The 12578-nt window shown below is 35.5% G+C and overlaps 2 protein-coding genes across 7 annotated transcripts; one reads left to right on the top strand and one right to left on the bottom strand.

Annotated features, from left to right (window-relative positions):
- The first annotated feature begins 284 nt into the window (after positions 1-284).
- Positions 285-2970, top strand: LOC133674513 (VAN3-binding protein). 2 transcript variants are annotated; one of them, XM_062095662.1, is made up of 8 exons: positions 285-908; positions 1012-1080; positions 1189-1257; positions 1349-1709; positions 1931-2092; positions 2188-2237; positions 2437-2485; positions 2618-2970. In XM_062095662.1, the coding sequence occupies exons 1-8, from the start codon at positions 726-728 to the stop codon at positions 2839-2841; spliced, it is 1167 nt and encodes a 388-aa protein (XP_061951646.1). In that variant the 5' UTR covers positions 285-725; the 3' UTR covers positions 2842-2970. The 2 variants fall into 2 exon arrangements, with proteins under 2 accessions (XP_061951646.1, XP_061951645.1); XM_062095661.1 differs by having other exon boundaries at positions 289-908; positions 1009-1080.
- A 973-nt stretch (positions 2971-3943) lies between these two features.
- On the bottom strand, positions 3944-11705 carry LOC133674512 (mannosyltransferase APTG1). 5 transcript variants are annotated; one of them, XR_009835242.1, is made up of 11 exons: positions 11382-11705; positions 10951-11068; positions 9836-9940; positions 9405-9691; positions 7687-7968; positions 7376-7574; positions 6926-7077; positions 6673-6835; positions 6504-6586; positions 6154-6299; positions 3944-4183 (listed from the first exon to the last, which is right to left on the bottom strand). XR_009835242.1 is itself a non-coding variant. In XM_062095660.1 (10 exons), the coding sequence occupies exons 1-9, from the start codon at positions 11621-11623 to the stop codon at positions 6506-6508; spliced, it is 1629 nt and encodes a 542-aa protein (XP_061951644.1). In that variant the 5' UTR covers positions 11624-11705; the 3' UTR covers positions 5851-6299; positions 6504-6505. The 5 variants fall into 5 exon arrangements, 1 of the variants encoding a protein (XP_061951644.1); XR_009835243.1 differs by having other exon boundaries at positions 3944-4171; XR_009835241.1 differs by lacking the exon at positions 3944-4183 and adding an exon at positions 5162-5587.
- Positions 11706-12578: the final 873 nt, after the last annotated feature.

Genomic DNA, 12578 nt, shown 5'->3' with positions numbered 1-12578 from the left:
GACAGCTCGAAGGAGTCACATATCACTTCCTCATCAAACCTATTCTTCATGCTTAGCTTGAGTTTATGGTTTTCATTTAAAGATACAAAAGGAAATGGACCTCTCGATACCTTTTTTGTATGTATAATTTATTATACAAGCATTAATGCTTCTACAGTGGTAGCATGTGTTCTCTATCATCAAATCTTGAAGGAACCCTCTCCAATCTAAATCTATTATTATCTAGAAACTCTTGCTATACCTAGTAGGTCCCTTGTTCCCAGCTCCATGTTTACATATTCATAAACATCCAGTTACCCTTTCCAACTGTAATATCTCATCTGTCTAAAACCCTTTTTTGATGAACTTTAGGATCTGCATACGAGGACAGCAACAAGCTGTGCCTGCCAGCACTAACCTTTTAAGGCCATTTTTTCCCCATAGATGCATAATTTCCCATTTGAATCTGATCTCTCATATGGGTCAATCACACCAATGGTGATGATTTAAGGAGGACATTTTGCAGCTCTATTCTATCCAATAAATTAAACATGTGTATGGGCCATATGTTTATAAACCCTCATCACAATATTGACATGATAGGGATTTAGGCATAGTCTATTTAGCATTCATGCATGTTAAGACTTGCTAATATCTGAGACTTAGCTGAGCCTTTCCTCAATCTGCTGTTAATTTTATCACCTCCAGGTAAACACAAATACAGTCTATAGCTCCTAATCGCATACATGGATTCAATTATGAAGCCATCTCCCTCTGAGGCACATCCTGAGACAATGGATTTTCTTTCGAGCACTTGGTGCAACTTTGCTGTTCAAGCTCTCCAACCAGACTTGCAAAACCAGCCGATTATTCTCCTAGATAATCCAATCAAGAAACTCGATTGCGACGTCATGAAACCTCCTTTCTCGGTGAGTCAATTTGTAGCAGTTTCTATGTTTGCAGTGTTTTATGATTTGAATGTTATTGGAGCAAAGGACATGAATGGAGGTTTATTTGTTTACCTTGCAGAAGATGGACAAGAGTGTCAAAATGGATGATGCCTTCAAGTCTCTGCCACCATGGAAATCCAATGATATGAAGGTAGGCACACTACAGCAATAGTATAGTGGTTATGATCAATGTTTATCATTTAGTTGAATTTATCCAAACCAAATTCATTGCTTTATTTCTTCGGTTTTTTGCTTACAGTCATGGATATGGATGCAACAAGCAATGCATCCTGAACTGAACTACAACAGTTGTTTCCGCAAGAAATGGGTGCATAATCTTGTTCTCATTAACTTAAGCTTTTTTTATAAGCTATAAAAACACATACAAAAGAACTTAATCTAAACAATTCTTAATGCAGTTCCCATGGAAAAATATACTGCCCTTTAAGACCATTTCAATAAAGAAATGGTTGAAAGAGATAAAGCTGAAGCGAAAAGAAGAAGAGAGGCTACAAAAAGCTGAAGTACATGCAGCTATATCAGTAGCAGGAGTGGCTGCTGCCTTAGCTGCAATTGCTGCTGAGAACTCTAAGAAAGATGAATCCAGCACTGCCAAGGAGGCTGCCATAGCCTCTGCTGCTGCTTTGGTTGCAGCTAAATGCGCACAAGTCGCAGAAGCAATGGGGGCAAAGAGAGAGCAGCTTAGCAGTGCCATAGGTTCAGCCATGAGTGGCACAAATGCAAGTGACATAGTAACACTCACAGCTGCTGCAACAACTTGTAAGTTCCTTCAATTATTTTTCTGTGGAAATATGAGGAGTGCTTTTAATTCACTTGATAATAGAAAGAATTATTCTTTTTTGGCAAATAGAGCTATAATTGGGCTGTTTAGATTACTAGATTGGCCTCACAATGGGGCCATGGCAACCATAATATGCAACCCAGAGAGTTTTGTTCACTTACTTCCCTAGTTGTGTGCTTTTGGTTACAATTGTTTATAGCATTGAAAGGAGCTGCTACCCTTAAAGCAAGAACAGGATGCAAGAACAGACTAAATGCACCAGTTCTCCCTTTAGAGGATAACAATGACATTGATTTTGACTTTGAGAAGTGTAGATCAGTACTTGCCAATGGAACGGAGCTCCATGTTGAAACACCTGATGGTATGTTGATGGAGAAGTCACTACTGGAATGTCAGCTAGTTTAAATAGTAAAATCATTTGGCATTTTGCTTGATTATAATTTTTTGTGTAAACAGGAAATTTCAGGGTGAGATCTGTGTCTATCATTCTTAGCAACAAAGCCAAGGTTTGACTAATATTCTAGTCTTATTTCAGATTCTGCAATGCATTAATCATCAGAGGTCATCAAAGTTCACAAGACATCATCATGCATGGACAGTTGAGATTAAATAGTCAATCATCCATAACATTTCTTTAAACTAGAAGTTTATGTAAATTTTTCTCTGGTGTAATCTTAACCATTGATCCTTGAATTAATTATACAGGTTATTCTTAAGTTGAGGAAGCTCAATATCCTGAAAGGCAAGAAGGAAAGTAGGTTATACTATTCCTGCTCTCCATTTTTCCTTTTAATTACTTTATCTTAAATAGTACATGTAGCACTAAGTTTTCTTCTAAATACAGAACAGAGAATTAACCATTATGAGTACCATAAATATGCTTCAGGTATTGTACTGGACTTGCATGCTGAGTTGTACAAAGATTCAGAAGCTGATCGAGAGACTGGTCATACATGTTATCTTATCGTGTTAACAACCAATATGGGGATAATCAAGCTAGATATGGGGGATGATTATCATCGTTACAAGACATGGGCCACAACCATTAATCACATGCTCATGCTCTCTACTTCTTATGCAAACTATGGGCTTCAATTCTATGAACACTGAAGCTGCTAATCTACTCTGTTGTGCCAGGTCGATTTGCATATTTTGTACTTTTATTATGTAATTATTATCAATTACATTATATTTTTTGTTTAATACATATAAATAAAAACTGTTTCAGGGATACCATAATCTAAGGTATTGTATGTCCAAAACATTGTTATTCAAATGGTGTAAGCGATTAATCAGAGAAGAACATAGCTGTCTTATGGTCTATCTTAGGTAATAATTTTGCCACCAGAACTTAATACCAAAATAATAATCAAGTCATGGTGGATCAAAACAAGAAACATGAGAAACATCATAAACGCTGTAGATAAATCATGCGTAAAAAGCACACCAGATATGATTGAAAATTATGAAGTGATTGCAGGTCATGATTTAGAGGGGTAATGGTAGAGATAATGTCTTTGTATGTCTTAAAGCTTCTCATATTGATTAAAGCAATATGTCCCTCATAGAACTGAAAGGCATGGGCATGATGGACCTAAGATCATTTAGCTACTGAAAAGCAAGGGCAAAGAGTAGCTTTCGAAAACAGTGAGAAAAGTTTTGGAGTGAAGGAGATGGGGGCAATGGGGCTTTGAAGAGGGAAGAACAGATTTATACTTGGGTCGGAGATAGAAACTAACAAGCCTAAAAGAAAAATAAGAATGGCTAGCTGGAATGGGAAGATGGGTTTCTAATTGATCTCTTGACATGCCTCCTGATTAAAGCAATATGTCTCTCATAGGGCTGAAAGGCATGGGCATGATGGACCTAAGATCATTTAGCTACTGAAAAGCAAGGGCAAAGAGTAGCTTTCGAAAACAGTGAGAAAAGTTTTGGAGTGGAGGAGATGGGGGCAATGGGGCTTTGAAGAGGGAAGAACAGATTTATACTTGGGTCGGAGATAGAAACTAACAAGCCTAAAAGAAAAATAAGAATGGCTAGCTGGAATGGGAAGATGGGTTTCTAATTGATCTCTTGACATGCCTCGATTCTTTGAGTGAATCAACTAAATATTACAAACGCAGCAGAGCATAACATGGGTGATCTTGCTTTCTTGAACTTACACAAGCATAACCAACAAAACATAACTTGATTCACCATAGTAACAAAGAAGTTGGAACAAGTGCTATTGCAGTTTATTATGATGTCCACAAACTTTAAGAACAAGTGTATGACAGAAATTACACTGGCAAGTGGCATCTAAAAGCTGAATTTGTGAAAGATACAACATGACTAGGCAGACTCATAACTTCATGTTACACATGGACTTGGCACTTACATTTTGTACAGTTGCTGAGATGCCAACGCCACGAAGCAACTCAGTCTAATTAATCTCATAAACCTGCAGGAGACACTTCAGAATATGGACTTGCAATTTTAGTTTCATAATATGATCAATAGACTTCTGAAACAAAGTTTCAACATCAGCCTCTTCACAACCACGAATCATTTTCTGCAAAGTAGAAATATTTCTTTTCAAAGAAAATTGAGCCAACTTCACCTTCTTTTTTGCTATCAAATCGCCCCTTTTCACCTTCATGTCTCTTTTATTCATGGATAACTAGCAAGCACGTCTAGTCATGAAAGAAACCCTAAAGGTCAAGATATTTGTGAGACTTTAAGACCTAAGGGATAAAGCAGGTTTATATAGATGAGCTTCACTCACTTGGGACAATAGTGTAAAGGAATATGGGGGAGATATGGAGCAAAGCTTGTCGAGGTCCGTTACATTTTGTCATGTTGTGATTTCTATTTACACATTTTAAACAAACTCTAAGCTTTTGTTCCTAAAAATCACAAATAGAAAATGCTAGTAAACATCACGGAGCGTATTTGATTTTGCTTGCCTCTAGATACTATTTTAGGCAGTTAATGCAGTAGACAAGAAAGCGTGGCAAACAATCACATGAATTAAAATTCTCACATTGAAGTTGACTTATGAACACAATTTTATTTCTGTAGAAAGGTTTTGATATTCCCCACTGATGCTGTGAGTGTTCTCATACGAGTCATACAAGTCCTGGTTCACGTTAAATTATCAAAATAAAACTTGCCTCGACCATCTATGAGGCTGCTTAAACCACTTCAATTTAAGTATCTAATATACTCAAAATCCCTTTGAAGTAATAATGCTCAGCTATGGTTACTGTTATTCCATCTGCTTACTGGTTGAGGGGAACTGTGGAAGGAATATCTGGAGAGACCAGAAGGCAAGGGCCTTCAAGGAATATCTCATGTAAAGGACCTTTCGAGGAACATGAAGTTGAGAGGACCACTTCGTACTTTATTTGGTATGGATGCTTCTGTAATTCTAGCTTACCTCTCATTCTCATTTCTCGTTCTGAAATTCTATTTCATTTCCGTTTCTCCATGTAAACAATGAAGTTGTAATACAGAGCACATTATCAGTATAAACCGACCAAACCAACCGACAAATAAATCTTTGTTCTACTGTAGTTTGTCTACATCCCACTCCAGCCAGAGAGTCTCAGTGATGCTGGCTGGTTTATTTCTTGCTACAATAATAGGTGTACAGTAAATTTAACAAATCCAACTTTTCTTAAGAAAATTGGCACCTATATAAAATAAACTGACCCATAACTATAGAGCCTATGCTTGCAATTACATTCATGAACCTCCTGTTCCAAGATGGGGTCCTTGCACAGCTTTTTTTTCCCTCTCTTTAGGAGCCTAATCTAGCTGCAAATGGGCTCATTCAACTCCACCCACCAACAAGACTTGACATAGGTTTTCAGGGCTGCCATGAGATGATCATTATGGGCAACATGCAACTCAAACTTTCATGGAAAAATAGTGAAGATTCAAAGAATGTGAGCTATACTGAGTCAAGTAGGCCAACTTGCATAGGAGATACTATTGGCATTTTATTTGGAGTTCACTGTTTCAAGATTGACAGATGAAATAACGGCATTTATCTTAAAATCTATAGAGCTGTGCTAACTCCTAATTGATTAGACACATCACAGAATCCACATTCACACTGCTTTGAATAATGCCAGATATAAAAATCAATTCCCATTCCCGTCAACGAATATTTAACGTTTTACCTAAAAGAAAGGACCGTGATATTTTTTTCCTGATTTCACTTCGGATTATGCAATGAAGTCACCACAAATGTGACTTCAAGTCATTATAGAATTAACAAACTTCCAATTGAGGTAGCAGAGATCAAGACTAGTTGAAATCAGAGGTCTTTGCTGAAAGGAAACAATTATTACAAATCCTCTTTTCTTAACCACAGGAGCTTGCAAGAAATTGGCATATGAATAACAGTTACTTAAAATGCAAAAATTATGTTTTTACCTGTGCTGTCTTCCCACATAATTCGACTGTTGATTTAGCACTTCTCAATTGTTAACTTCTAAGAGATGCCAATCAAGGATCATGATGATGCGTTTGGATAATGTTTTTTCAAACATCATGGCACTATGGTGTGACAATGACAATCACTACATAAATTTTAAAATAAGAACATATCAATAATGTACACCATACCAACGACAAAAATTCCCTTCAAGTGAGGAAGTATGTTCCATAGATCAAAAGTGACAGAAGATTTCTACAACAAATTAATCTTGGGAAAGAAAAGGGACAAAATTATCAGAAACCTGTGAATTGGATATGACTGACTGCACAAAAAATAGAGCAATTACCACTAGTTAGCCAAAGCATATACAACCACTGATGCTTGAAGATCACGGTCCACCTTGAAGTGGGCATGGAAAAACCTTCTTATCTGCCATTATATTTTAAACTTAGCTACAAAGAAGATATGGTAACACTGAAAGCAAAACCATATATTGACATAGGTTCCGCATGTACCTCTGTGAAAGAATGTGAAATCAGAAAATCTCTTAACAACTTCTCCTCAGAATCAAATAATACAACATGACTAGGCAAAGACCCGTTTGTCATCAGTGTGGATACAAAACTAACAGGATCCATCATGAAGTGGTCTGATTCATCTGGGATTCCTTTCTCTTCACTGTTGAATGAGATATCAGACCATAATTAAGAACTTTTAACAATAGCATTTCAAGAAATATACTCTTAACCAAATTGCTAAACTCCAAACCTTGGAGAACAATCCAGATTACGCATTGGCAGATCATAATGCAGTGTGGAGTAGTAAGGAGTGGCATGGCAGGGCATTAGAAACAGGATACCCTTTACTTTCTCATTTTGCGCTTCTTTGGATAGATAAATCATGACATCCTCAGTTCCTCTCTGTCTAGCATAATCACATGTAAGATCAACAGAAGAATAAAGGTGGGGGGGGAGGGGTGCTAATATGAACCTTTTTCTTTGAGAGCTCCCTACCATTCGTTCTTTTTTCTTCCTCAGGGTTGATAGATAGCATTTTCCCATTTTATTTCTCAACTAAATTTGAGAAGATAAAATAACCAAAAAGCTAAAACAGGAATAACATCAAAGCAATAAGCCACATTAAAAGCTCAGCTGTTGAAGCGGACAAGGCTTCTGATCAGCTTTGTATTTGGTAAAGTTGAGGAGGTATCTCACATACCTGATGAACCAAGCTCATGTACAAGGCCATCGGAATGTTAGTGGCAAGCAAGACAAAGATGGCAAATCCCACTTTTGAGGGCCTTTTCATGCGACTGTTAGGAGAACCTTTTCTTCTACTATCAGAATCAGATTTTGCCATAACAGCTAACGAATATCCAGAGAACATCAAAGCTATCGGGAGCATAGGCAAGACAAACCTGTAACTCAGTTTATTAGAGGATAAGCTAATTTAGAAACATGAGCCAATCAGTTTCCATACAAATCAAGGACGCAAAGAAAAAAAAGGAAAAAATGCCAAATAGAGAGTACCTGAATTCTTTATGCCCCTGAATACTGTAAACAATTAAAACCCATGCAATGAGTCCAGAGAGCTTCCAGCATTTAGACTTTATGCTGCCAGCAACTGAAAATGGTAAGAATGTGAAGAGCATGACTGTAAATCCCTGAGAGAAGTACCAGTGCCACTTGTGAGTTCCGTAATAATCTCCGCCAGATGAAAGAAAATTGAACTTGAGAAAATTAAGAGGTACAATGACCCATGAGCCATACATCAAACGATCCAATAAACATGAAAGCGCAAGCACCAAAGCCCTGATGATAGACAAAATTGTAAGTAAAACAACAATATAACCACACAGAATAGAAATTAGAGCAAAAAAATTGAGAAGATGAATCCATGCAATTTACACTGTATTCTAAAGCACTAACTGCAGTTCAATGCATTGTTTTCCCCTTCCTTGCTATTGTCGTGAAGTAGGTTTAATCCAGCTACATTTAGTATGGCACTAGAAGGGATTATTAATCCCCTCAAAAGTTCCAAACAAAGCAGCTCACCAAATGTGAGAAAACTAACAAAGAAGTAACTAACTAAACTGAACCAAACATGAAGTTCTGAAACTAAAATGCAGCATTTTCCAACAAACCATGTATTGTATTGTGAAATGTCAGGGCATTTGTTACAATTCAATTGAACAAGAAAAATATTTTAAAGTGTATTTTTATAATGTTCATTCAACTCCATTGTTAAGAATATCTCAAAGGGCATGTTTCCTCAATGCTAGAAGAGAGGGTGATATTTTTGCTAGAGATAGCTGGATATTGACCAACCATAAAAATGACAATTACAGGTAGCTTCTCAAGATCAAATATTCATTAAATCCATGAGTTTTATTTGCTAACAGCTAATGGTAGCAGAAGTAAAGGCAATTGCATCAGTAGTGGTAACACTAATGGCAATTGAACAAAATGTCTTAAACCTATGTCTTAATGGTAGCAACCAGGACTCTAAGTGTTGCACCCAAGTAAGGCATGTTGAGTGGCCTCCTTTTGACATTGAACAAATATCCACTGGCAGATGTGACTGGCTGTGTAATCTCCAAGATTCGTAAGCAAATGGAGCAAAGCTCCATACTGTCTCTTTAGGAGCCTGGACATGTGAATTAATAAATGCATGCAAAAAAGCTAGAATGTGTAATGCTCAACACCTATTGTATGCATCAGATAGCATTGTCAAGGGTCAGGCAGATTATCAGAAAAAGTCCTCAATGATTTAGATGATAAATTCAAGAAATAGAAATTGGAGGCATTGGCAATTTTCACTGCCTATGAGAAGAGACTCATAAACCAATTAGATGGATTTGCAGACATAAAGTGCACCAGTAATTACAATCTAAGTCTTTGTAGAGAAATTACTTTCATGTTCATGCATTACAAGCAAAACTGAGATGAACCAGCCATTAAAAAATAAAATCCCTCTCCCTTGTTCCAGCACAGAAATCAAGTTTCAACAACTAGGTTTCTGACATCACCCTAGTTCTATGTTAAATGTTGCAATCATCAAATCATAACTTCCTCATATTACTTGTATTTAATTTCAAAACATTTGGATCATGACTAGTCATGCCACAAAATCAAATTAATAACATTACAAAGCAGGGAAAAATTAATTGTTAAAGACATACGAAAATTATATGTAGCATGTTAATGAATTCTAGACAAGAGGAAATGAGGAAAGAAACATGACCTACCCAATGGGGACCACCTCCAGAACAAGGAATTTTAATCTATCACGTGTTACAGCCAGCTCAAGAAGGCCAACATAGACCCATGTAATAGCACTTGTTGGCCGGATTGCACAAGCTAATGCTGCTATAGCCAAACCCCACTTCCTTAAAACCAGGGGAACTTTGCTCGGAGAAGCTCTCATACAGGGCCAGTAGTATAATCCGACCAGTGTAAGAACTGTTTCCAAACTATTTGACAATGTACGGTTGAAGCAGAAAAACATGAACCAGTTTGCCAATTGAGAAAAAAGCTGTAATGGTTAAGTCCATCATCTTTCACAAGCATGATTGTTACCCACAGTAATAACAGACCAGCAGTTTCAAGTTTAAAATGAAAACAAAACATTTCATTTATTAGTCAAAGTTTAATCTGAAAGAAAAAAGAAAAAGGATACTGCCCATTTTGCCACAAAATTGCCAAAGATAGCATTTGAAAGTTTGTAGAAATATAAATCACCAACTGCAGAAAACAGGGCTTGCAGCAACCGTGGTGCGTGTGCCTACAAAGCATCAGACATGAGAGATACATTGACAACTGCTAAATATCGCTTCAAAATGCAACAGACAAGCACCCTTATTACAAGCACCTGTTGGTTGTTTAAAAATGAAAATGAAAAGATGAAAAGTTACCCATTTTTATGCTACTCTTCATATCAAGAGAGCATGCATTTATTTGGTAAAAGTTAGATTCAATTTATTAATTAACTCAATAGCATTACAGTCTCAGACTTCAAGCATGCAATTAGAGATAGTTAAAGTTAATCAGGAACAGTAAGAAATTGTTAAACATTACTGATTATTTGAAACAAATTTCTGCATGATAATTTCTCCAGCAACTCTGTCCTAACAATCATGGGCTTAATGCACAACCACGTATAAATCCTATAAAAATGTTGGTGGTCACCATGTCAACTCTTCAACCGTTGTTATGATGCACCATAAATAGCTTCAGGAAAAAAATCACACGGGTTTCACCATCTCCTTCAAATAATAATAATAATAATAATAATCTTCTATTTCATGAGAAGCTTCAAGCATTCAAATATAATTTTCCTACAGTCCTCAAGTTCACCAAGGTCAAAAAAAGGGTACAACAGCATTCCAGACCCTTCTCCACCTCACAGACTTGCCAGGAAAAAATTCTTTTAGAGCTTTATACTAATCACACCCTAATTCCTTTAGTTTTCAACATCTTTTAAAAAACAAGACATTTCTAATTTAAATCCATGATCACTTCTTGATGGTGGTGGTCATCAAAATATTGAATGGCCCTCATCTTACTTCCTATTGAGTCTAGTTCAACCCTCAAACCTGTTACAATATGCATTACAGAAAATGGTAGTTCAAATCACTCGATGCCTAAAGTCTCACAAACGAATTTGAAATAACCGTGATTAACCCTAGAAGATTGCTTCACAAAAATGTATCTTATTCAAACTTAACAAAGAAAACAGTACCGAAATAATAAAAATCATATTAATCATGAAAACAAACCGAAAGCTATATTTACCATGAACCATGGAGTATCAAGACCAAACAGTGCAAGAACTTTGTACAGCACAGCAAACACCAACGGATGGAAATAGCTACGAATCCCCTTCCTCCATTCCCATGTCAGATGACCATACCTGCCATTTTAAAAACATTTTAGTTATCACAACTTCCTTTATACCACTTTCACTACTTCCAAACCAAAATCAAAACTTTCTCTAAACTTTGTTTCCATATGAAACAAAACGAATAAAGTTTATAACTTCAAACTCAAAAACTTACTTCAGCTATAAAGAGCGAAAGGGTACTTTCAAAATTCAACTTGAACGCCGAAAAACCAAAAGAGCGCTTCCAAAATAGCATAAAGTTTAAAGCTTTACCTATTTGCACTAATATTTGGCCAAAAGAAAAGGGCAATTCCCAAATTGAATAGAGAATGAGAGTATTTACCCAAATACAATTCGATGGGCAACTTCAAGGGCTTGCCAGTGCTCATCTGGATTGAAATAAGTTTGAATCAACAGCGAATTGGCAATTCGGAATGCCAAACAGAGTGTAAAGATATTCTTTTCAGACGAAAAGAAATTGGACTTCTGGGATTTGTATCCTTTTTGTTTGGAGATATCAGGGTTTTTGGTTATTAAGGGTTTAGTGGGTTGTGATTTAGATGATGCATTTCGCCTCTGATTCATTCTTCACGAAATTAGCAGTGAGAGAACTGAAAATCAGATCATAATTCGCGTCGACTTACGATGTTACTGGCATGTCGAAAAGGCCAGTTAGGTGTCTAATCATTAAACTAACTACAAAGCAGTCCTTACGCTATTATTTATATTTCAAAACAGTCCAGAATCATACCAGCAGACTTCAACTTGCAAATGAAGTATCCATGTGCTTTCATGTAAGAGAACAGTAACATACCCCTCCAGAGTCCAGCCTCCAGTGATTATATTTAAAACTTAATAGTATTATTTTAAATTTATCTTTATTAATAATGATAAAAATGATAAAATTTAAATTCATACATGTTTAGTCATTAAAATTATAATATTATATAAAATTATCATTTCAATCAAATAATTTAAGCTTTAAATAAGATTTAAAATAATTTTATATTGCCCTCTAATAATGTTGTGATTATACTCTTATAAAATCTCGAGTTAATGACATATTTTGTAATTATACTTTTATTTTTTTAATGTAATTTTTTCATACAAAAAGTGTTTCTATAAATCGTATGAAATTTTGTGTTCTTATCTAATTTTATTAGACTAGGTGTAATGTATCGAAAATATGTGTCAATATAAATATATATATATATATATGAAAAAAGTTATATAAAAAATTATATATGGTATTTTAGAAAATCAAAAATATATAAAAAGAATGTGTAAATTTAGCAAATGGAAAAACATATATAAAAAAAGCTAAAATTTAAATACTAAAAAAAATAAATTAAATTTTTTGAAATGAAAAGCGTATACTTTTCCCAGTAATTTTAAATTTAATTTATTCAATATTATCTTAATTAATTTATATAATATCTTATCAATATCAATTTAATTTCTAATTTTAAAAGATGCAGCATTTTCCCCTTGTTTTTCTTCTTTTGCTTGCATTCAAAGATTTTCCTTTTTTATTTTTGTA

This window comes from Populus nigra, chromosome 15, assembly GCF_951802175.1.
Source record: "Populus nigra chromosome 15, ddPopNigr1.1, whole genome shotgun sequence".
Lineage (NCBI taxonomy): Eukaryota > Viridiplantae > Streptophyta > Magnoliopsida > Malpighiales > Salicaceae > Populus > Populus nigra.
This window is presented reverse-complemented; position numbering and strand designations above follow the sequence as displayed.